The following is a 24,950-nucleotide window of genomic DNA, read 5'->3' as shown; positions in this document are numbered from 1 at the left end:
ATTGCAATCACAAGCAAAAAAAAAAGCTACTAGGGCTCTAGATTTAAATCCAGATACAATAGAAAGTATGATTGAATGCTTTAATGGCTCTGCGATCAAAATGCTGTTTGTTAATGGGCTGCAAAGTGTCCAACACTTTATACCGTTCATATTCGATGTATTGGTTTATTCAAGACTTAATAGGAACTGGTTGGAATTTCAGAAGTGAATAAAAACAAGGTCACTATCTTGCCAAAATGCTGAAAATTAAAACACAGAAATGTTCCTTAGTGAGGCACAATGTGTAAGGAATATAAGATGCACATGTTTTACACTTTATTTCTCCTGCAGAGCGTCCTGTGTTGGTACGGAGGCCGGTGAACCAGGTAGTTATGGAGGAGGAGACGGTCGACTTCCTGTGTGAGGTGCATGGGGATCCCCCTCCCACAGTCCGATGGCGGCGAGAGGAAGGAGAGCTTCCCCGCGGGAGGTGAGAGTGACTGACATGAGCACGGACCAATGGAGAGTCAGGGTCGGACTGCTGATGATCATCTGTACAGCTTCTTTTGAGGCTGAATAGGAAATACAGTTTATCAGAGGCGCGTCTAGCACTGGATTACTAACTCATGTGGCCCACAAATCATAATAACTCTTCATTAATGTATATCTTTCCATAAGCCTGCTAATATAAATTCATAAATGGAAGACCAGTTTCATCCTTTTTTCCATTTCAACTCAAATTAACGTTTAGTTAGCGAAGCCTATTAAATAATTACAATTCTTTTTTTAATTTCCAATATTATTTTACTGAAACCTTAATAACATAAAACCTAAAATAATACATGCAGTACATTTAACCAATACCTTCAACAAACACTATGTTGAGCTGAGGTTATAAAACACAGGCGTTCTCTATTTTATTTCTTTATTTAATTTATTAATACAAATTGTGTTTTATATTTTCTCTCTACAGCGCTGCTCCGCAACAGCTGTTGAGTGTATTGTCCCATTATGGTGCTGATTCTGATGTGGGAGTTAATGCCATAAAGAATAATTAAATGATATTAAATGATAATTAAATGTCAAGAAGGTTAAAATTATGAGATATTTGTACAGACAACAGGGTTCATTTGTCTACTTTGAAAACAGATAAATGTGATGCTAACATGGTTGTTCTTCATGTTTGTAAAGAGCTATATTATATTGATCTACATATCGCATACATAGACAACCACAGCAGAATAAGCTTTCTTTACTGTGGTTGTATTTGGTGTTTTGATTAACTGTTAAGAGATGATATGCAGTTTTTCTATAATCTTTTGAAAATCCTTCAATGGGTTAAACCAATCTTACTTGTTTGTAATTGATTTTCAACTGTTCCCAGAATTTTCTAGGAACCTGTGACAATATCTGGGGCAGATAAGGCATATTGTTCCAGTTCCTTTCAAGATAATACCACTTGATTCTGAAAAAAAACCCTAGCAACATGTTGATTGACAAGAAAGAAATTACATTATCTCATGCTACTGGCATATATTCTTCGCTTTTTTTGAAGATTAGCATGGTAATTTTCTTTGTGCTATGCTTCTCTGTCAGATCTTTCATTATCTCTCTTTTTCTCATTCCCAGGTTTGAAATCCGCAACGGCAACAGTCTCCGTTTGTTCCGCGTGAAAGAGGAGGATGAAGGGATGTATACCTGCACATCTGAGAACAGTGTGGGGAAGACGGAGGCCTCGGCCATGTTGCAGGTCCACGGTAAGCAACACACCATGCATATTGTATATGTGCGCACATACTTACTTATGCATGATAAAAAAAGTCATGTCTGGGCTTACAAGCACACAGCAGAAGAATCATGCAAAAACAGGTTCCCATTTCCTGTTCAATGCCCTCTGTTTTTATATCACTGTATCTTTGAGTCCCTGTCCAGCGGTGATGCCAGGAGCTTATGCTAAACCGTATGGATTACGCCATTTGACAGATGTTTGGTAGATGTGTGCTTTAACTCACTGCCAGAGAGCAGTCCCTGTATTAATAAGACATGACTCCCTCCCTCTCTCCCTTCCTGTCTCTTTATCTCCCTCCTCTCGCTTCCTTGCTCTCTACGTGCCCCCTTTTATTTCGCTCTGTGTGTCCTGGTTTCTCAATAGTCTCAGACGACTTCATCCACTAATGCTTTTATCAGTGAAAATGAAATCCAAACCGGGCAGTTTTCCATTCACTCTGCTACTTTCTTTTTCTTTTTTGTCTTTCCATACTACAACCGGTTTTGTTTTGTGGCTCAGTTTTTCATCCATCTCATTAATTTTCCATCTCTCTCCATCATGTTTCAAACCCTATCATCATTCCAGTCGGCCCACTCTGTAAGTTCACTTTCCATTTAATTCTTCTCTTACTAATGGCATTTGTCTTATGCTAATTTGTGCTTTTCACAAAGTGCTCTCTCCTGTATTGTGTTTTTAATGGTTTTTAAATCAAGAATCAATGTGTAATGGTGTAAATAAGTTCCTCCATTAGGCATTGAATTTGTAACAACATGCCTGTTGCTGCTGTCAGGCATAAGCCTCAGATGCAGTGACTTCATGTACAACAGATTAAGGACTCCGATCAAACACACATCTGCTGTGTGGAGGGGAGTGTCAGAGATAGTGAGACACTGTGTAAATCCCTCTCTCAATTGCAGCTTCAGAAGTTCAAAATGCAACTGAAAGATTTTTAATTACAACTCCTAGAAATCCTTACTTATAAATGAGGACTTGATTTGATTTTTTTCTGACTTATATATAACTATTGTTGCTTTATTACTATTAATCATTCTGGGTGGATACATACTCGTCATTTCACAATCTCAATGATAATACAGAGTTATTATTAAATGGGAATTCCAACTCTTCTATAAAATTAGGGGAATCAAAAGAAAATACAAATATGATAAGAAATAATTATCTAAAATAATTGAATCAAAGGAAGAGATATTCTTAGTCCCTTTATGTAACTCTTTGTGGCTCATTTTTGTAACATCCTTGTTTGTGTCTCAAATTTCTGATACACATTTGAAGACGCAAGCATGACTCAAAACAACCTGATGAAATCTCTTTGACAACATCAAAGTTATTTTTCAGACAGAAGCTGCTCCAGAGCTGCAGAAGAAATGTATATTCCTCATAGCTATACTCACTATGATATATATAATTTGTGGAGGGTCCCTTTAAGTAGTACTTCTAGTATGAGTAGTTTTTGTACAGTATTATTTACTCCTCTGGTATGTGTATCTTTATATATTTATTAAATCAAGGAAAAACAAATAATTTTGAGTATCAGGACTCGTGTTTTAGGAAAGGTTGCTTCAATGACATGCCAAGACATTTTATAATCAGGGTGAATCCAGGCTGACTACCAAACAAAGGTCCTGAGCAACAATACAAAAACAAAGTCTGAACCATTGTGAGATTTTTGATGATTTTAAGAAATAAACATAAGTGCCATGTAACTGGTGTCTTACAGAGAAACACTGTAATAAGTATTTCTTGTCTACTGGGAAGACTTGATACTCTGCATTTAGAGAGAAAAAATATGTGCCTGCAGTATAATGATGTAGGTATCAACAAAATATCAAGTCGGAAAAAAACAGGGCAAAAATCCAATATTGTGCATCCCTGCATGTTATAAAACACATCAGATTTGTTTAAAGACATTGGAGCATCTCAAGAACAAAAATCACCAAATGTAATCAAACACGTTGATGAAAGTGTGAAATGTCTTCTGTGTTTGTGAACATACACTCGGTGAGAACATTACGAGACAGCACAGATGACTCAGATACCTTGGGTATCGTGCCAAATATGTGTTTGCAAGCTCTCTTACATGTGTGTGCCTGGGCATATGCGCTGTGAGATTTGTAGAGAGGATGAATCCAGACTGGAGAAGCTTCTCATCTGACAGGAAGCGTGAGCCAATTATTCAGCCGGGAGGAAGAAGGCTGTGGTCAGTGTAAATCCACAGAGGATCTGATGATGTGGCTAACCCAATGATCTGACCCAAACTGTAAAATGGCAGCTCTGCCCAGACCTTTCCAAAAATAACTGAGTAAATGTCATCTGAATGCCTCTGCCGAACGCTGCAATGATTTGTTATTTTCGGAGGACACCAAGGTGACGTCTCTCATTAAAGATGAGAGGGCGATGCCAGTGTAGTGATAGATCAAATAGCTCGGAAGGTTAAAGAGACAATTCTTTAAGTGCCATATCGATACTAGCTTTCCTCCACTTCATTTATTTCACAGAAGTCAACTATGTAATATTTGTTGTATGAAGCTTTTACATAAAAACATAAATTAAGAGTTTTTGAAATCCAATGCTTGGAGACATAAAAGCAGCGTTGGCTTCTTGATCATTGTAACATGATTTAAATAACCGTTCCATTCCCAAAAGAAGTTAAACTATATATAAATATCTTTTGACGTCATTAATCATCTCACGATCCATCAGATTTATCTAGTGACCCTTTAGAGCTGCTCGACCCCTATGTTGGCAACCACTATAATGAGTCTAGTCTACTTATGAATGTGAAATGAATACTTTTTCCACCAGTTTTTAACATCAAGTGTAGATTCCCAAATGGAAATACAGACCAGATCAGCAGTTTGAGAAGTTTTCATGCAGAAATAAGGCCTTTGGTGGTCACACCTTTCTCTTTCCTCCAGTACCACCTCAGATTGCTTCCAAGCCCAGAGACCAGATTGCCAGCCAGGGACGGAGCGTCACTTTCCAATGTGGCACAACAGGAAACCCTCCACCTGCAATCTTTTGGCAGAAAGAGGGCAGCCAGGTAAGAAGCTTGAGCAGGGAACAGAGGATCCTTTGAATATTGCAGATATTCATACTCAGTCCGGTCATTTCCTGTTGACAAATCAATGCAGGACTGCACACACCAACCAGCCTCAGGTTGTACTGAATTGTAAATTTCACACGTTCTTTGTTTTAAAAGCGAGAAAGACTCATCAATTTAAACATTGTTTCTCTGACACTTTTTTTAGGCTACTCACACATTTTTCTAAGAGAAACCGGCGATAAACGAACAGGAAATTGCTTCACATTGGCATTTGGCTCAGAGATATGAATAGAGACAAAGTGTTGGAAGGCATTGTGCTATTGCGTTGGCGAGAAATGTTTTCTCCTGCTAGTAACCGAAGTTTGAGAGAGTAGTAATGAGGAGGAGTTGATGAGGTAGAAATGAAGGAGGGATAGGCGGCAGGAAGTACACCAGCTGCGTTAATCGCTTCTTCAGGGCCAACACTGTCCTCCTTCTATATTGTACCCGGCTATAAATACCCTGTTGCTCAATGCCACCTGAGATCAGAGACTTTGTGAAGTAGCTTCAGGTGTTTTCAGGAGATTGTCACCGAGCAAACAGGAAGTTCAGTTTCAGATTTTAAGTATACACATCTGACTACAGGATCGCTGAGGAATGGTTTTGCTGATTGTATATCTTTTTGTTGCATTTGGGGGGATTATCTTTAGCCTTATAACCTTAGTCCCTCGCCGAAGTCTAAGCCTCTTAGAGGAATGAAATGGATGGCTGAATGGATTGAAGTGCATCCCTCCCCCCTTGTTCACATACATCTCACTTACAGAAAACACAGGATGGGACAGTGCTAAATCCTCTGTTAGTGGGCATCATCCCCAAAACACCAAAAGAGCAATCTCTCTAGTCCATGCTCATTGGGATGCTGGTCTGTCGCTCCATCATTTTGTTGCAGACGGAAATATCTGTCAGACTGTTGGATCAATTTGTACTAGTTTCAAAATGATGGGGATCCCCTGAGTTTTCCTCTATCACCACTAAGGGTAACTTTCGTGGTTTGAAGGCAAGTGTCTCTGCTTGATGGATTGCCATGACATTTGCTTAAATTTGTATTAGGGGCCAACATCAGGTCAAATTTGAATTTGTAACTTATCTTTAGGACGTGAACTTGGGCTCTGAAACATATATAAAAAATATATATCTTTCATGCCTATTCATAGATTGGATCATTTTTACATCAATTGAAGAACAGACACAACATGGCCTTAGCCTGATTTGCTATTTTCTGTTCTACTATCTCTTTATATGTTTAGATGTTGCTCTTCCCCGGCCAGCCACCCTCACAGTCTGGCCGTTACTCTGTCTCCATGAGTGGAGAGCTGACCATCACTGACGTGCACCCCGAGGACTCTGGTTTCTACATCTGCCAGGCCATCAGTGTAGCAGGAAGTGTGTTGACCAAGGCACTGCTGGAGGTGGAGGGAGGTGAGAATTCAGTACACAGTCACGTTTGAACCTAGTGGAGGATTATTCTTCATCAGCTAACGAGGTAAAATAATAATAATAATAATAATAATAATAACTGCTTCTAGGAGGTGCATAACAATAAGGCTCATAAAGACCAAGAAAGGAAACACTTACCCCACGCTGAATGACAAATGAATTTTAGGCTTAATGTTCTTCTTCCAACTGTTTGCAAGCACCTGATTTTATTTTTGTTGCTTTTTATGCACCCCTTTTTGTTCTGCCTAAGCATCTAAGTCATTTCCCTCTTTGTTCACTTAACGTTGGGGAACTTTATCATCTTTTTCTAAAGGCATTTTTTTTGCTATCCAAATTTGTTTCACCACTTTTCTCCACTGTATATCTAATCGGAGGACAAACATAATATTCTGCATCCTCTCCTCTCAAACTGGTAGGTCCTTCAGGTCGTGTCCCGCCTATCATTCGCCAAGGACCGGCCAATCAGACAGTATCTTGTGGTGCAACAGCGCAGCTGCATTGCCGTGTCATTGGAGGGTCCTCAGTCAAGATTGCATGGGAGAAGGATGGAGAGAGACTTCTGGGAAATAAACCCCGACTGACCTTGATGGATAATGGCACTTTGCAAATCACAGACATAAAGGTGTGTGTGTGTGTGTGTGTGTGTGTGTGTGTGTGTGTGTGTGTGTGTGTGTGTGTGTGTGTGTGTGTGTGTGTGTGTGTGTGTGTGTGTGTGTGTGTGTGTGTGTGTGTGTGTGTGTGTGTGTGTGTGTGTGTGTGTGTGTGTGTGTGTGTGTATGTTTGTGTTCAGTGGGTGTCATTTAACGGAAAGGGTGTGAAAAGGATGAGTTTCGCTGTCAAACTGAAGGAAAAACTGACTGTGTGACTGATGTAAATTACAAAAGAGCAGCTCAGGGTACTGTAAACCTTCCTGTCTGACCTTCTCTCACTTTCTCTGCATCCCATGTGGCAACATTTTTTTTTCCTATTCCATTATAAATTCCATTTTAGTTTGTGAAATTAAGGTGAGACTGAGTTTCAAAGAACAATCTCTCTAACGCAGAGCTATCTCTCCAGCGCAATTATGTGCTCCTGCGGTGTGTAATTGTAATGTTAATGAAGGTGCTTGTTTATAAATGCTAATGTGTTCTGCTTTGATGGAACAGCATCCAGCATCCCTTTATGCTATAACCCCACCTGGAGGTCAGCAGGTGCACGATGGACGGAGCAAAAGCAGCATCGTTTCTGTTAATTAACTGGTGATAGACGATTAATCATCTGACCGGCTTTTAATTAAATCTTCTGCCCCAAATATGCTTCCTCACTTCCTCTCTCAACCGCTTTACTCCGGGTGTGGTGCTCAGCAACTTCAAGCATTAAGGTTTGGTCCAATGCACTAGTGAGGCGGGGGAAATCTGCCATGCCAATGTGCTCAATGGAACAGAAGAGATGCATTAGTGTGGCATCGAGGGGATGACAAGGGGAAAAACAGAAGAGTGGAAATGGAGTTGACGAGTAAGGGACTAAAAGTATTTTACCTGATGGTGCCCCCACCAGCCATCAATATTTTAGCAGCAGTTGAAGTCATCTAAAGAAGTTCATTTGTGCACACGCTGTACTGTCTGTCAGCCAGAGGTCAACACTGCGACGGATGATCTCATATGGTCTCATGATGGTTCCAGCAGACTGGCTCTCAGCCAGGACAGAGCTGTGCCAGTGAAGCATGAAGGCACATACAGGTCATAATGTAAACTCTTATGGTATGTAGCAACGGCGCTTTGAGAGCTGCTGAGGTGAAGAATACTGAGTGAGTTTAGGTATGCATATGCGTTATATGTGAATTTTAAGATGATGGCAAACGGCAGCGGTCAAAGAAGTGTTCAGATCCTTTACCTTCAGCTGGTTTATCACCCAGCTCTGCAGTTCCTCCTTGGCTCTAGGGAGCTTTTTGGTGTCTGTCAGCTCATTGTGTAGGTTTTATGGCCCACAAATGTTCTGATTTTGTTCACTCTAGCTGCTCCCATCAGCAATGGGAAGCTGTTTTTAGTGTAAAAGCAGCAACTACCTGGTGAACACACTGGAGCATTAAGTGTCACTTATTTCCCTGAGGAGTTGGAGCCCAAAACCTGAGCTAAAAGAGCATGAATATTTGATTTGCATCATTAAGTGGACACAAACCCATCTCTAAATGGATGCATGTTGCTGGATCTGTCAATGAGCAACTTTTTGCTAACAAGTTTGCCATATCGACTGTATCAGGTGATAATATAACAGGGTTGTTTACAGTGCACCTTGCTTTTCCACTGACCAATTAAGTGCAAGTTAACACATACTGCTTGTTTAGGTCCATAAGTTTAAAAAAATGTAAGTTTAATGGAAAGACATGTTTTTATGATTTAGAACTACTGTGAGACTACTGTTAAGTAAAGATAAGTAATTGGTACATTGAATGGTATTTCCAGTAAGCACACACTGAAAGAAATGAAACGTTGACTTTAATTAGATGTATTATGTCAACAGATTGCACACTACTGTAACTGTTTTAGGTTAGTTGAAAGCAATAATGTTCATTTCGAATAAAAAACATTAGGTTCAACTTTAATATTATTGCTTTCACCTAAGCGAATACAATTATGTGACATTTGTTGACCTAAATCATTTAGTTTGAAACATCAACATCTACATTTTTTCAGTGCATGTACTCTACTACTTCCATACCGATTGAGAATATAATGATTTACATTTAGACATTCTTTAAGTCATGTAAATGGATCCAAACCATCCTACAAATATTAAAAAACGGCTTGCAGAATTTGTTCTCTTACCATTTTACAAGTGTCTGTCTCAAATGTTAACTGCTGTTCAACAGGAAACAGACTCGGGGATGTACACATGCGCAGTATCCAGCGCCACAGGGGAGTCGAGCTGGAGTGGGATGCTGACTGTCAGAGGTACTCGCTCCACAACTCTCCACACGCTGTCTCTCTGTTACACTTCACACTCCGTCACTCCCACACTACACCTCGCTTAAGGAACGACACACTGCCTATATTCTTCATATGAACACAGTCTGCAGGCATGCCAGGACAAAACTTCCGTTTTGGTGAAAAAATGTATCAGAGTTAAGCTTTTGGTGTCGTGAAACTGTACTGTTTTCCTGTTTTTGAAATAGAGGAGGGAGTTTTTTCTGTATCCAGAGCTTCTGAGTTCATCCAGCTTCCGGGGCCTCCGCAGAAGCCTGTAGTAACGGACGTGACCAAAAACACCGTCACCCTCACCTGGCAGTCCAACCCTCATGAAGGCGGGGCCGCTGTCACCTCATACATCATCGAGGCCTTCAGGTATATATTATGTTTCCATTTCATAATACTGATTATAAAGAATGCTTTGACAATTTGGGAAAAGTGGCATAAGAGAGAACAAGGGTGGACATTTTGTTTGACACTGTGCAAGGCTGCTTGATGTTTTTACTTTATTTTAGCGCAGATACATTTAACATTGTTTTCAAAGGTTTTTGTATGTTTGTTCGTATATATGTGGGACACCTACATGTATAGATAGACAGTATTGATATTGATGTGTGTTGAAGACTGGGTGCAGGATAAAATAGCTAGCCTGGCTTTCTACTGTACATATATTTAAAAAATCCTCCTACCAGTATGGTTTAAGTCATTCATTAACACATTATATTATGTTTATATAATGTTCCCAAAAGAGTGCAAGATGTGTTTTTCAACACTGAGATATGTGCTCGGATTTGTAGCTTTTTCAACTGTACACAAAGACTTCTCCATTTCTGTTTTATTTTCTCTGCCTATTCCCACATTATGAAGTCTTCTTTATTTAGAGTCATTAGGAGTTGGGAAATATCTTATTTCCGCCTGAGGGAGAGACAGTGCTGTTAAGTGATGTCCTGGAGTCGAACTGTGACACTCACTGCATCAGTATTTAGCCGTGGAAATCCCGAGGAGAGCCATAGCAGCTCTAACAACCTACCAGAGGCTTATAGTGAGACGGATAGGGAGTGAAAGAAGATACAATTACTGCAGTGGTCAGCTCGGCAGCTCTGTCCTGTCCTGGGGCAAAGAAAGGGGGGGATGCTAGCCCCGTTGAAGAGCTTACTCATTACGAGAGGGTATAGGACGGGTGTACAGACACAAACACACATAAAAGTCCAGTTAGCGCTGTCTGTAAGGGAAGCTTAGTGTGGTAGACTTGCACGCAGAGCTAATGATTTAGATCAACTCACTGTTGCATGCTCCACTACCAACAAATAGTTTAGAAGCATTTTATTTTCAGGCACAATATTTAACTGATAGTATGCCTCTTTGTATTCAGTACATGAAAACACTTACGTTTCTGTATAAATTATAAGTTAAGAAATCTGCAAGGAGTATTTACGTAAATGTAGCCCCTCCAACCCATTTACAGATGCAGTTTCTGATGACTCTGAAAGCTGAATGACCCTATTTAAATGTCAAAACAGTGTCTCTGGAGAACATTTGGTGAGAAGGGTGGCAGAGGAGGAAAGAATGAGGAAGAAAACGGCATGTTGTAATTACTTCGCCATTTTCCCCTCCATGGAGTTGAAGAAAATTTTAAATTGCACTCTTGCTGTGTGATTGTGCCTGGCTTTGCACAGCACCATATCATCGCATCCTCCAGGACCCATTCAGAGTCTGTCGTCACGACCTGCTGCAATAAAAAGAAGGACTTTAACTTGGTAGAGTCTCAAGGATCCAAGATGCAGCTGATATAAGTATATTTATACAATAATGGGTGGAAAAAGGTTTCAGATGCTGAATATAAATAAATAATATATATAAAGATATTTTTGAAATCTTGTGTTCCCTTTCTTGCATTCATTTTGTAAGCAAGACAAACAGTAGTGTGCACTGTAAGCCATTTTGGCTATTAGCGTTGCTCCCGGTTTTTCCGGGCAAGCTCAATACTGGTTTATGAACGAAAAAGACTCTCTGGAGGGCTTACTTGATCAGTTTTCATGCAAAAAAAAAACAAAATCCTGGGGTCAATTTTCGCCGGACTATCTCTTTAAAGCAGCATTATTTTTTAGCGTTTGAATTAGCCATATTTGTTCAGGTCAAAATGGCTAATTCAAGCTTTTCAAATCTAAGGAAATGTTGCTATTTGTCCGTGTCTAACTTAAATGGAAATGTAATATTGACTTTTACTGTTACCAAGTGCTCTGGGAAACCATGAATTTTATGACCAAACAATTAATCAGCTCATTGAAAAAGTAAAAGATTTAGCTGATCTACTAATCCCAATTAATTTATGTAATTACTTCAGAAAACACTTTCTGTTTCCTCATAATCACAAGATAGCAACAAATGTTATCATAACTAAATACAAAAATTAAAGTAGATGTCATATTTTGTTTGATTAAATCAAATTAGATCTCTTTTCCGGTGATTGCCTGTTCCACTTTAATCAGTGGAATCAGTCTATCAGCAAAGAGCCTAGAGTTGTGATCATTATCACAAGATTACATGATAAGGAACTTGCGCACTCGAGGTAACAGGATTGAATTCTAACATCTTCCAGATAAAGATCTTGACCTTCATATTTCACTCCCCAAAACACTCTTTTGGTTTCACAATAGGAGTTTAGTTGAATGATCATAAGTAAACTTTTTGGGACATATTTTTATAGTCTTCTTCTTTTCCTGCAGCCAATCAGTGGGCAGCACATGGCAAACGGTGGCGGACCACGTGAAGCAGGAGAGGCACACAGTCATCGGACTCTTCCCCAACACCGTTTATCTCTTTATTGTTCGAGCAGTCAACTCTTACGGCCTCAGTGACCCCAGCCCCATCTCCGAGCCTGTCAGGACGCAGGGTGAGTTATATAAGCAAATAAATCCTCTTTTTCTGGGAATACTCTTGCATAATATGTGTCCTACTGTACAATCTTCATTTTATTTTCAAAATGCAAGGTTCTGAGGCTGGGAGCAAGATAATGAGCTACATGATTAGGAAAAACTTGCTTTTCATGTGCAATCTCAAAACTAATTGCTTTCCCAGTGTGATCCTCCTTTGCCTTGAGCAATGTTGAATTCATCAAAAAGCTTTTCTTTTTTTGCTGAAAAGTCTCTAGTTAGCTGTTTAATTGTGCCCGGGCTGTATGATGTTCTTTGTTGTTTCAGATGGGAGCCCAACCGAGCAGGGTGTGGACCACAGACAGGTGCAGAGAGAGTTAGGAGAGGTATCTGTCTACCTGCAGAAGCCTGCGGTTCTGTCTCCTACCAGAGCCAAGATTTCTTGGACTGTGAGTTGAATACTTGGCAGGAGGAAAAAGTCTACTTTTCAAAGTCGGCTTGCAGTTTGCGGAGGACACGCTAATCTCCAAACATTAACTTCAAAAACTCCTCTGAACATTATGTGACAAAAACAGATTAACAGAAGCACAAACACTGCTGCTTTTCATACAAATGTCAAACTCTGTTTCTGTTTTTTATTTTTGTCTCACCAACATTTTACAGGTCGCCTTTCAGTCTCGCTACGTTCAGGGTTATCGCATATTTTACCGAACAATCGGCAGCTCCTGGTTGGTTCAGGATGTGGAGGCTACGTCTGACCACAGCGCCATCTTAGTTGATCTGTACAGCAGCACAGAGTATGAGGTCAAGATACGGCCATACTTCAATGAGTTACAGGGACATGACAGCCTCATGATCCTGCTGCGTACACCTGAGGAGGGTAAGACATGCTTATCCATAATTTTTGAAAGCATATAACTGTACATAAAGCTGAAGAACTATGGGTAACTTGATATTAGTTGATATAATTGTCCTTTTAGGAATAAAACATTATAGGTAACACTTTTAGTTTGAATCCATAACTTTCCAAAACGTTCGTCCAAAAGTTTTCCTTAAAATAACTATGTGATTTGAGTTGAAAGTGTTAAATTGGTTTACTTTGAATACTTCATTTGCAAGTGTAATTAGGAGAGCCAGTGCATAGCAGTTCAGCTGAACATGCCGAATGTGACATATCGAGAATAACATTTCCAAAATTAAATAAATAATGAATGAGTATTTAATTGGATTTAAACTGAGCCTTTCTTTCAAGGGCATTCCTATTTTCCAGAACAAAACCACCAGATTACATAGCTCTTTGAAGGAAACCTCTTGGACATTATTAGGAAATTATCTGGAAATTACGGACCTTTAAAATTGAGCACGACCATAACACTGATATCAGTTAATTATAGTAGAAATGTCATTTTCCTTCGTATCTCTTTCTGCAGTTTTAAGTGCACCACCACAGGCTGTATCAGTGGTTCAGCTTACTGACAGCTCCAGTATCAGTGTGTCTTGGGATCCTCCGCCTCATAATACTCAGAGCGGCATCATTCGAGAGTACAAGGTGAGACGAAAACCTTCCTTCCTAAGGTTTCCATCATTTTCTTTCTATTAAACAGGTTTTAGCGGGGATATTTTAATTCAAATTTATGGTTTAAGGACAGAGGGTGTCCTGTGCTGTACAAAATGCAAATTGAGGCAAATGATTTAGTTATATTCACTTGACCTGTCAGTCTTATTCTCTGCTGTGTATTTCTGATTTATAATGGGGACATATTATGCTCATTTGCAGGTTCATACTTAAACTTTTTCTCATAATATCCTTCAAATATACCAGTATTCATCTTCCATCTGAAACGTTTGTTTTTAAGTCCGTTTCTTTAAGGCCCGCTCCTAACAAATCTATGCCTGCTCTGATTGGCTTGCTTGGGGGTGGAGATGGAGTCAGATGGATGGCGATATATTATAATGAGCCTTTAGGTGTCATAGCAAAAGAAAACAAATAGTCTTTTTAATCCTATGTTTTCTGACCCCTGCAACCCACAAAAAGACTGACTGGGTTGTCTTATTCACAATTTATGGGCAAGAAAGCACTCCAGATTCCCAAATGTATAAATACATAAACTGGAAAAGATTGTTCTGTAATCCATGATATTTCACTCATTATTCAATGGTGTCCAACTTTGTTTTTTGGTTTGTTGGATACTTAATTAACAATTAGTAATTACTCATGCATCTTCTCTGCTGCCAGTAAATGCATTGCTGGCAGCAGAATAATACAATTTTGTCATCAGATTGAACACGGACTGTCCCTGTCATCTGTTTGATGCGTGAGCTCTGATTATCTGTCTCTTAGTGTGAGCACAACACTGATTACTAATCATCAGGCTGCTATATCAGAGGGAAAAAATATGAACACTCAGTTCTATTGTTTTGATTTATTCTGCCCATCTGCATCTACATGTAGAAAGTAAGTAAGAAAACCTCACAAGTCTGATCATGAAGTACCAGAGCCTTTTGTGTTGAGGCTCATCAGCCCAAGGCAAGGATCATGCTTAATCCCCTTTAACATTCAATTTGCTGAGAACTGCACGCAAGGTTTTTGTACAAGCCTCACTGTGGCTTTAATGCTAAATACAGTATTCAGTGTTGATTTGGCAGTATACTGTTTTAGGATTTCTTCTTGACAAAAATGTGTGATTAAAAAAAGCTGATTCATTGTTCATTATGCAAACCGGGTGGATGGTACAAAGGACATTTAATCAAGAGCTATGCGTAGCTGTATGTAGCTGTCAGTTACTACGAAAATTAGACTTTTTATTCCACTGAATTTATATACAACTAAAAGATTGTTGTTGCAGATAAAGATGTTAGCTTTTAATCAAACTGTTTGCTGTATTCTATTACAATAGTCATTTCAAAATATTCTGGGAACTTTTTATGAACTTCTGTTTTTATTTTTGACATCTTATTTATTATAAGTGGTACTGTAACTTAAGAACTCAGAATATTTCTCCCACTGCAGGATTTTCAAAGACATGAATCCAACATGCATTAACTTCAATGAAAAATCAACACACCCAATAAATGAAGTGAATGCCTAAAAGCAACAGAATTTGCAACATCGGGGTTTCAACTGTCATCGATTGAAATCGCTTTCATCTCTGCTGTATCTTAGTCGTCATTCCCCAACGTGTACAACCAGATAAAGCTTCAGTGCCTGTCTTGTTATAATAACGTCTTAGCACAGGGTTTGCAGATAAAAGGAGCGTCTTTATATTTACGTGAATCAAACATTCAGCCTCTATCTGTGCCCTGGATCAGGTGTGGTGTCTGGGCAGCAGCATGGAGCAAACGCTCCAGATAAACCAGACAGTGGACGGAGAGGTGCTGTCCATCCTGCTGACCGGCCTGCTGCCTGACGTCAGCTACACCGTGGTGGTGGCTGCTGTCACCAGTCTGGGTGTGGGTGCTCAAAGCCCACCTGTCAGCCTGCTTCTCAGTGAGTGACTCAAATTGCAAAACTACACTAGAGAAAATATAGCAAATAATGCTCACCGCAAATGAATGATCTGGATGTGGAATGTTGATGTTGCTGTGTGAGTGACTTTACAACAGAGGCATCCCTTAGTTATGGAAAATATTGACTTTCAGATTGATTTCTCCATGTTGTCAAAATAGATTTTTACATTCAAAACATCCACATTCCTTTGTTATTTTGCTAATTAAAAACAAAGACAGCCTTTACCAATCTCTTACTATAGGGACCCTATTATAAAAAATGAGGATGACCCACATAAAGCCCCAAAACAGCTTGCCTGGCTCTGTTCAGATGTAACAAAATCCACAATCCAAAATCCAGCTCAAACTCACTAATTAGCATGTGGCATCCTGTTTGTTTAACCCATGTGAACACAAAATTGCATTAAGAAATCTGAGGACTATGTGTGCAGCATGCCTTGCTCCACATAAGTTGTTTTTCAGGTACCAAAAACGTATCTTTTAGTTACATCTGGACACGGTTAGGCTGCCTGTTTCCCCGTTTCAAGGCTTTAGATATAGCTTAGCTTATATCTATCTCTGCATATGAAATGAGAGTGTTGTTGCATAACGTAAATAATACAGGATGGCTTGAAGACATTTAAAAATGTTATTTCTTTACCACCAAGATGCATCAATAAAGAACAACTCTCCACTTTGTCTTAAACTTTATTGCTTTTGTTTCAGCTCTGGACAAGACTTCTACACCTGTGAAGAAAGATGGTAACCTCAGCATATCCGAGCAGATCACTAGCGTAGTCAGGCAGCCGGCCTTTATCGCAGGGCTGGGTGTGGCTGCTTGGATGGTGCTGACGACGTTCAGTGGCTGGCTGTACTGCAGACACCGCAGGAGGAAGCAGCTGGGACACTACACCACATCCTTTGCATACACACCAGCAGGTAATTAGGAAAACGCTTCAAATTATCTTAAGGATGGTTGCAGAACTCCTTAAGTAGCACTCAATCACATGCTGTCACGTCTTATATATTCCAAATCTCTTGTCCATGAAAAGGAAACGTAATAGAGATAAAAAAACATATTAAACAGATTTTAAGTGACAAGTTCTTAATATACTGCTGGGGATATTTCCAGCAGTGATGAATGTTCTCAATTTCAGTTTGAACGCACTTGTGCTGCATATTCAGTTAATTAAAATGTATCTATCCCCACTAGGCAGTTTTATCGAAGGAATAAAGGAAAACACTAATGCAAAAGTAAACAGTAAGCACAGTATGCTGTTTATTTGAGATTTTGTTTGCCCTTGGCACAGCAGCACATAAACACATCAATTTTTTCTGACTTTGATATATGTGTACGTGCTCATAAATACTCAATGAACTGCAGAAGAGAAAGCATATGCAATTTGATTTTCCCATAAATATTTTTAGATCATTCTTATTGCCATACTTATCACTAAAGAGGTTATTGTTTTTTATTATTGTATCTTGTTTATTCAGCTGCCACAGAGTCTATTTACTGTAAAAGCGAGCTTCACTGATCAAATACGATTTGCATTTTTACGTATGGCAGGCATAATGAAGCAGATGTGTTCACAGTATGTAGGTCAAAAGTATGTGTTCATAAAATATTGATTTACAGACTATTTTTATTTTTTTTAAATGGAGGATAATTCAGTTTGTTATGAATTTCTACCTGTGTGTCTTTTCAGTCTTGTGACAACAACATTAAACGATTTAGATTAAATTAATAAATGAGAGTTGTTGTTTTTTTTCCAGTTGGCTTCGCTCACAGTGAAGGATCTGGACTCAATGGAGGGTAAAATATAAACAATGATTTGTTACAGATGTTTTCTTATTTGATGTAAGAAGAATTGATATATGATCTCACTTTTATCTCCAGGCCTGGCTTGTTAGGATCTAACATGGGCAACTACCCCTGGCTGGCCGACTCTTGGCCCACTCCCAACCTCACTCACAGCAAAGACTCTGTCAACTGCTGCTCTGGCAAACTGGACTCAGACAGATATTATAACGGTAAGAGCTCTCTGACTTTGAGTGTACAGAGAAATACCTAATTTCTGAGTACTGAGTGTGTATTTGTCCCTGTTAAAAAACTGTTTAGCAGTCGGCATCATGAACTACCCAAACCATACAGAGAAACGCAGCACGGGGTCCAACGACAGTCCCATCTACAGCACTATCAACACCACCGCTGAGGACGACCCGCTGGCGTACTACGACACCTACTCCAGCGCTTCCTTCAACAAGGGCCCGGACCCCTACAGCAGCAACCCCATACTGTCAAACAGTGGTCTTGTGGGTCTGGAGCTGGACCTGGACCAGTGGACCATCCAGTCTGGCCAGTCTGGATCTGAATATGCCAAGCTCCAGTATACAAAGAAAAACAGCGGTGAGTGTTTTTCTGTCTCTTTGTTACCATTTAAAGTTATTAAAACAGTGAAGAAATATCTCACCTGATCTGACAGAGCTGGAGTTTGTAAATGCATTGCTTTCATATTGCAACTTTACAAAGGAAAAATACATTTTTAGAATGCATATTTTTACTTTCAAGCCAAGTTTGTTTCATCCGAGAATTACTGTGAATTGCGACATGAACCTTGAGTATTGTTTCCATGGTTACCAGTAGTTAAGCCGAGCGTTCACAACAATTTCAAACAATGTTTTACTGCTGACCCAAAGCGTGTTTGATGCATGTTGATACACATTATTATGCCGAACAATATTATTGATGGTGATGGTGATGGTGATGATGATGATGATGATGATGATGGTGATGGTGATGGTGATGATGATGATGATGATGGTGATGCCGATGGTGATGGTGATGATGATGATATAAATTCAAATGCCTTTACTCAAAGAATGGGCAACTTATAGTGCACTAATTGTTAAAAGATAAACTTGATTCTCATAAATAAACAGAACACGTATGCTTTTTATTTAGTTCATATACCAAATCTGTATCTCATATAGACTTCACACTGGAACCAAAAAAACCTTCAGGAAATTTCCGAAACGTCTTAATAATGAATGTGAAAATGGTGCTTTAATCAAGGCCCATTCGCACAATAACTGAGACATTGAATAACTTGAAGCTAATGTTCTTTTTCCTTTTGAAAAGCTGCATTAGCTTCTTTCTGACAATCAATGTAACATGACTGCTCTAGAAAGACAAAGAACATGCAGGTTGACATAAGGATTTTTTTTAAATGGTGAAGCGTAAACATAAATAGTTAGATAGTCAACAAATATAAATGTCCTTCAGGCAATTATAAGCAAAGCATGGGCAAACAAGAGTTTAAAAGCTGTATTAACTTAAAGCATATTTATATTTAACACAGCCAGCTTCTTCAACCACAGGGTGCGGGTAGAGGTATTCAAAACACATCTTACAAACATTATGACCTTTTGTGTTTTGTCTTCATAGATAAAATGGTAAAGCAGAGGTCGGCGGGGTCTTCGTCTAAGACAGCTCCTCTCACCTGGGTGGATGTTTTGTCGCTGCCTCTTCCTGCCCACAAAGACAGAGGTCTTGCCAAGACAGACAGAGAGGAGATGCCACACAGGTGAGACTTATTTAGACTCACTTAAGTTGTACATCAAGGCCCTTTTATCCCCCTCTGAGAACACAATTGCTTTTTGTAATGTGTAATGCTCAATTTATTTATAGCATCAAGGCTTCACCTTCATGACAGAGAGAGTTAGGGCAGATGGATATCAAACCTGCCCTGTAACTCTGCCAAGGCTGTCAAACTAAACTTCAGTGAAGTTGGGAGTCTGGGGAGTTTTCAAATTAACTACAGTAGTGTCTGCAGGCAGTGAGTAGATTGAGCTGTGGGGTTTCAGAGGCGAGCAGGCGGCTCCTCTAACTGCTTCTGACAGAATAGATTGCGGACATATAACGGGATGGGATTGGAGGGCTGTTCCGACTGTGTCGTGTCTTTTTAATGACATTAGCCACGATCTGACAGTTTGGATTAGTACTTTCCATTTTGAATGACACATCCATCATTAAAATAGCCCTGACAGCCAAATCAGGGAGGGGGTTCTCTCTCACTCTAAACATATTGTCTTTTACATATAAGGGTGGAAATAAACTATTCTCTCAATCACATATTGTTTAGTTCTTTCCCATATTTGCTTTTTTTTTCTTGCAATGTCACTGGTATGTCTTTATGGATGCCATTCTTAGTTTTTCTGTCCACTGCTTTGGTCCAGATTTAAATATGTAGTGAATTACCTTGTTATTATTTTTGTACGGTTATTCATAGCCCACAGTGGATGTTAACCTAGGATTTGTGTTCTCAAGTGTCACCAGCAGGTAGATATTTGTGTCTCAACAGCTTTTGGATTGATTGCCATACATTTTGGTACAGACATGTGTGTCTTAAACTGGTCTTGTTATTACTTTGATGATCTTTTTAATTTTAGTTAAGACATGTCAGCTTTCTTTCTGTACATTTTTGGATTATTAATCTGAACATTGGGTAAACCCAGAATCAACATTTTAGTGACTTTTGGTGACATGTTAAATAGGCAAATCAGAATTCCAATGCTTAGCCTTAGTGTATTTAGGAGACGTCAAGAGAATCAAATAGACAACATTTGGAAAAATAAACACTTAAATGTGTATCTTCGATGTTTTAGTCTACATTTCTAAGCAGACTAGCCTCAAACTAAGATGATGAACAGGACCCACATGGCTTTGTGGCAGGTCTTGTTTAATTTACATTCATTATATCTAATTAAAATTCATGTTCAGTGTTATCCCTCTGAAACACTAACTTATGCTGGCGGCCCTCGCTGTCTGTCCTCTAGCTCGGAGGAGGAAGACGAGAATTGGTGTCCTCCGCTGCCTGCCAGAACCTACCTGATGGACGCTTCCAGAGAGGAACTCTCCAGCCTGCCCTCCAAGCCTGAAGAGCCTTTCCTCTCAGAAACACTGATGTCTTCCCCGCAGCGAGAGACACTCCAGCCCAGCGACATTGCACGACTGCAGCACTTTGACCTCTTGGCCCGTCACCACTCCCAGGTCTCTCAGTCCAACCCAAATCTGTTTACCAACACCAAGGCCCATGTTCCCGGGAAGGTGTACCACACCAGCCAATGGGCAGAAGACTTCCAGGGTGAAAGCCTCGGAAAAGGTCAGTTCATATTCAGTTCACATCTTTGAAAGTGACTTCCCAAGATGCAGTGCACAACCACACAGTGTCGTGTATAATTTAGTTTATGATGTTACCCAGAAGTAAGTAGTGGTACGCAAAAATCATGTCCTATTTATTCAAAGTGCAGCTCAGTGTTCCAAGTTTCCTGAGGATAACATCAGTGTGCTGTCTTGTCAGGACAATTTCCTGCTCCAGCTGCCGAGTTGAGCCCCCTAGCCCCAGCACACAGATCCAGGGGTAAGAAGAAAACTTCCAAGGATGGACAACTCAGGCGAGAGCTAAACAGCCAAGCAGGTATGACACACTGTTTGTAACTCATCTAACTTGTGTTTTAGTTTGCATAAAAAGATAACAGTGATACTAATTATAAGACTCTTACATAATCATTTTATTCCACATCAGCAGCTTAGCTCTATAGACGGCAATGTTGCTCTGCTAGTCCACCACTGCATGCCCCCTGTAACTGTAATAAGTTGGTGATCCCCCCACATCAGTTCATGATTTCAGTTTATCCATTACTGTACCAAATCAGCACATTTTCAAAGAAACGGGGCTGTGAAAATGCAGCCAGAATTCATTGCTGTCTAAATATTTGAATCGAGTTGTAGTATCGTAAATGTTAAATAATATTTGACATGTTGCTAAACGCTTTTATTTGTATCTTGCAGAGTTTTAGAAGCAGTTAAATCCTCTACTTGTTGCCTGGCAACTGTTCACAGCCAAGAACCAGTTTGGCAGTTAGCCCCCCTAAATAACCAATTGACAAGTTGTGTTCAACAAACAAGAAACAAATACTTATCACTGCTGAAGCAATGTTAGCAGTTGAACTAAGTGAATCTTAGGTAGCACCAGGCTACCTGTTTCCCGTCTTTATGCTAAGCTAAGCCAACCGACTCCTTGCTGTAGCTCTTAATTGAAATCTCCCAAGAAAGCAAATAAATTCCTTTTTATTTTAAATTAACTATTTCTTTAAGCCATATTTCTGTGTGTATTTTAATAATCAACAATGATCAATCATATGCAGAACTTCCTGCTCCACCAGCCCCTCCCCCTACAGATGACTCCTTGCAGCTCTTTGCTGATGTTATGGGCCGCAGTCGAACAGAAGCTCAAAAAAAAGAGGGAAGCGACTCGCCTTCTCTTCAGAGTAGGGGAGAACTTTTCTCACCCCAGAGGAGAGGAGCTACAAAGTGGTCACCACAGGGTAAGTGCAATATGTGAAACCCACCTCTGTAGCGTCACTCTGTATCTGTCAGCCAGAGATGATAAAAGAACAATATCTGTCCCAAGAGCCCTCTCGTGTCAACAGCTGGCACCCAAATAGATGTGTATTAATATTATTGTGATGTTTACATACAAATCCCTTGGAGCTTAGAAAGAACCAACTGCCTCCCGTGTATGCACACTTATTATCCCATAGTAGTAGCACTGCTTTTAGTAGCAGGGGGTCTATTTTCAGTCTGCTCCATCATTTAGGGTTTAACCTATATAAATACAGCTGTAACTCAGAGTGATTTGTTTGTCATCCACAGATGAGAATGTAATCCCATACGGACAGTCCAGCTTCGTGCCCCAGGTCCAGATGTCAGGCTATGGTTCCCTGGATGGAGGAGTCCTTTCGCGACCCTCCACCGCAGGCCGGAAGAGAGATGAGGTATGTCTAGACTTACAGGTGCTCAACGTACATTATGTCTGTGCAGTGTGCGTCAGTTTATCACTAAACTGCCTAAAGTAGTCACCTTAGTGAGTGAAAAACTAAATTATCTAAGGCTTAGTCCATATGTTCACGGGTATTTTTTTTAGGATTTACACCTCATGCAAAAGGTGTTTTTATGTCACTAAAAGTTATTTTGTAAAACTCCTTGTAGAGTGAATATTTTCAGAAACACTGTAGACCGGGAAAATTGAGTTTATGGCCTAGGATGTCAGAGTGGGCGCAGTTATCTCTTTTGCGATGCGTCACTAATGAGGTCACGTTTCTTCATTTCTATTTAAAAAAGCCTTTATGCTTCAACAGATAAGGATTAAGTAAATGAAGCGATGCCAAGGACCACCTGAAATGTGTCTTCTGAGAGTGAAGTTGCTTTTTTTAGGTTTGAAAAATAGCAGTAAAACCTGTGTAGAACGAATGAATGAGTCGAAACTGCAGTGCGCTCGGTTTTATAGCGTTAAGCTTCTGTGGACATTGAAGGGCTTGTCCACACATACACAGGTACTTTAGGAAATCACCAACATTTTAATGTTACAACATTGCCAGTTTTAATAAAACTTAATTCCAATCCAATCCAAAAGAGATGTATTTTTTTATGTTGGTGGGATTTATTGTTATGACGGAATACAACAAAAAACTGTTTTTTCAAAAATACCTGTGTACAGGTGGACTAAGTATAAGTCACATGCCTCATGAATGTCATAATCTATTCATTCTGTTTTAGATAACACTCTTTTTTTTATCAATAAAGTTTCCCACCTCAGCCAAGACCAAAAACGTTTTTTTCTCAATATTCCACTTCCACAACTTTTCAGAAATAATTGTATAGTAATATAATTTTTTGTCTGATAAAATTTCCTTGTCTGTTTGTGTTGTTTTATGTATTAAAATCAAGAAAAGAGAAACGAATATCCCAAAAATATTGATCCTGTTTCTGTATTTAACCTGTATATAAACGTTACTCTATGTGTTTATTTCCAGAACCTCATGTAGAAAGACTCCAGCTTCATGACAACATATCCTCCTCTTTTCTCCCTGATTTCCTGTCTGTGCGCACCATCAATCTGTTGCCATGGTATCTTATGAAAAACTGAAGACTAAAGGGAAAGCATCAAGGCTTGCCATCTGCCTTTTCATGAACTATTATTGTTTTATCTTGATGATTTCCACTTTATTTTTTGTGATTTCTTCACCCTCTCTCAGTGTATATAGATATCTTTACGATTTTTTAAAAATATGATCAAATGTGTTACTAAAGATAGATTTCGGGTTTAAAAAATATTGTATTTTTAGGTAATGGGAAGTTGACGAAAATATTACATTATTGTACAGCAAATTAATGAATGTATCTGTTTACTCCTGACCATGAAACCATGATGATGCGCGTGTTTGATAAAAGACTGGAGAAGACATGAGGCAGAAAATGTGTTAATGAACCATCACCAGTGTGTGTGTGTGTGTGTGTGTGTGTGTGTGTGTGTGTGTGTGTGTGTGTGTGTGTGTGTGTGTGTGTGTGTGTGTGTGTGTGTGTGTGTGTGTGTGTGTGTGTGTGTGTGTGTGTGTGTGTGTGTGTGTGTGTGTGTGTGTGTGTGTGTGTGTGTGTGTGTGTGTGGTGTTGTTTCTGTGTGTGTAACTGTTTTGTATCTCTCATTTCTGTGTGACTTTGTACTGTGTTGTCCCTGTAGATCACCAGTGTGTTCGTTCTGTCAAGATTTTTAAACTGACCAATAAAACATTTATTATAAAATGCTTCTGTCCATGTGTGAATCATACTGAATATTACATAAGTATAGCCTGGTAATGTAGATCAGTGCTGTGGTCATATGTCATCCTGAAAATACTACATTTGTTTATGACCTATGGATCCCTGGACATGCAGATAATTTAAACATTAGGGCTCTGAAATATGTGCTAAAATACATAATTTGTGATAATAAAAATGTTGCCTCCTCCTCAAGAAATTAAAGAACATGAAGACATTTACAGAAGTGCCTCAGAACCATGAGGCAAAGTTAGTTTTTTGTTATGTGTACCATAACTGCAGTTGTCAATATATTATGTCAACATTAACAGAAATTATACTAGACAATACTAACACATATTTTAAGTTTCCTGAGATATTTCAAGTACAAACCTTTTAAGTGCAGTGAGCAAAATATTTGAAATGTTGAAATGAAACCACATCTACTGTATGTGTGTGGATAATCCATGACTTGCAGTAGAATACAGAGAGGACAGAGGAGTGTGCTCAAATTTTTCCATCAGAGCCAAATGTCTCTGAGGAGTTGGTTATCTCGTGTTCCAGTAAAATGGCTCTTCTGATACGAGATAGTGAATTATTTGATGCCTTTTTCAGATTGCACTGTGAAAAGACCTGTGTGTGAATATGGACTAATGAAAGGAGGTAACCTTCATCTCGCTGTGCGTCTCCTGAAATGGGACAGCGATCGGGATATAAAAAG

The 24,950-nt window shown here is 39.4% G+C and overlaps 1 protein-coding gene across 2 annotated transcripts in view; it reads left to right on the top strand.

The window, feature by feature from the left end:
* The window catches only part of zgc:77784 (uncharacterized protein LOC402947 homolog), a 43,518-nt gene extending 19,281 nt beyond the window's left edge, over nucleotides 1-24,237 (top strand). Inside the window, exons 5-26 of one of the 2 annotated variants that reach the window (XM_063907847.1) lie at nucleotides 331-469; nucleotides 1,609-1,736; nucleotides 4,684-4,808; nucleotides 6,098-6,269; nucleotides 6,704-6,909; nucleotides 9,136-9,217; nucleotides 9,439-9,607; nucleotides 11,959-12,125; nucleotides 12,433-12,554; nucleotides 12,769-12,985; nucleotides 13,536-13,654; nucleotides 15,415-15,592; nucleotides 16,318-16,530; nucleotides 17,368-17,407; nucleotides 17,492-17,625; nucleotides 17,714-18,001; nucleotides 19,040-19,178; nucleotides 20,431-20,756; nucleotides 20,955-21,071; nucleotides 21,820-21,981; nucleotides 22,310-22,431; nucleotides 23,470-24,237. In XM_063907847.1, the coding sequence (XP_063763917.1) occupies nucleotides 331-469; nucleotides 1,609-1,736; nucleotides 4,684-4,808; nucleotides 6,098-6,269; nucleotides 6,704-6,909; nucleotides 9,136-9,217; nucleotides 9,439-9,607; nucleotides 11,959-12,125; nucleotides 12,433-12,554; nucleotides 12,769-12,985; nucleotides 13,536-13,654; nucleotides 15,415-15,592; nucleotides 16,318-16,530; nucleotides 17,368-17,407; nucleotides 17,492-17,625; nucleotides 17,714-18,001; nucleotides 19,040-19,178; nucleotides 20,431-20,756; nucleotides 20,955-21,071; nucleotides 21,820-21,981; nucleotides 22,310-22,431; nucleotides 23,470-23,481 (3,377 nt within the window). In that variant the 3' untranslated portion in view covers nucleotides 23,482-24,237. Of the gene's footprint in view, nucleotides 1-330; nucleotides 470-1,608; nucleotides 1,737-4,683; nucleotides 4,809-6,097; nucleotides 6,270-6,703; nucleotides 6,910-9,135; nucleotides 9,218-9,438; nucleotides 9,608-11,958; nucleotides 12,126-12,432; nucleotides 12,555-12,768; nucleotides 12,986-13,535; nucleotides 13,655-15,414; nucleotides 15,593-16,317; nucleotides 16,531-17,367; nucleotides 17,408-17,491; nucleotides 17,626-17,713; nucleotides 18,002-19,039; nucleotides 19,179-20,430; nucleotides 20,757-20,954; nucleotides 21,072-21,801; nucleotides 21,982-22,309; nucleotides 22,432-23,469 lie in introns of both variants that reach the window. The other variant, XM_063907846.1, reaches the window with a different exon arrangement.
* The last annotated feature ends 713 nt before the right edge of the window (nucleotides 24,238-24,950 follow it).

Source organism: Eleginops maclovinus, chromosome 18 (assembly GCF_036324505.1).
Source record: "Eleginops maclovinus isolate JMC-PN-2008 ecotype Puerto Natales chromosome 18, JC_Emac_rtc_rv5, whole genome shotgun sequence".
NCBI lineage: Eukaryota > Metazoa > Chordata > Actinopteri > Perciformes > Eleginopidae > Eleginops > Eleginops maclovinus.
The sequence above is the reverse complement of the archived record's forward strand: the minus strand, read 5'-3'. Positions and strand labels throughout refer to the sequence as shown.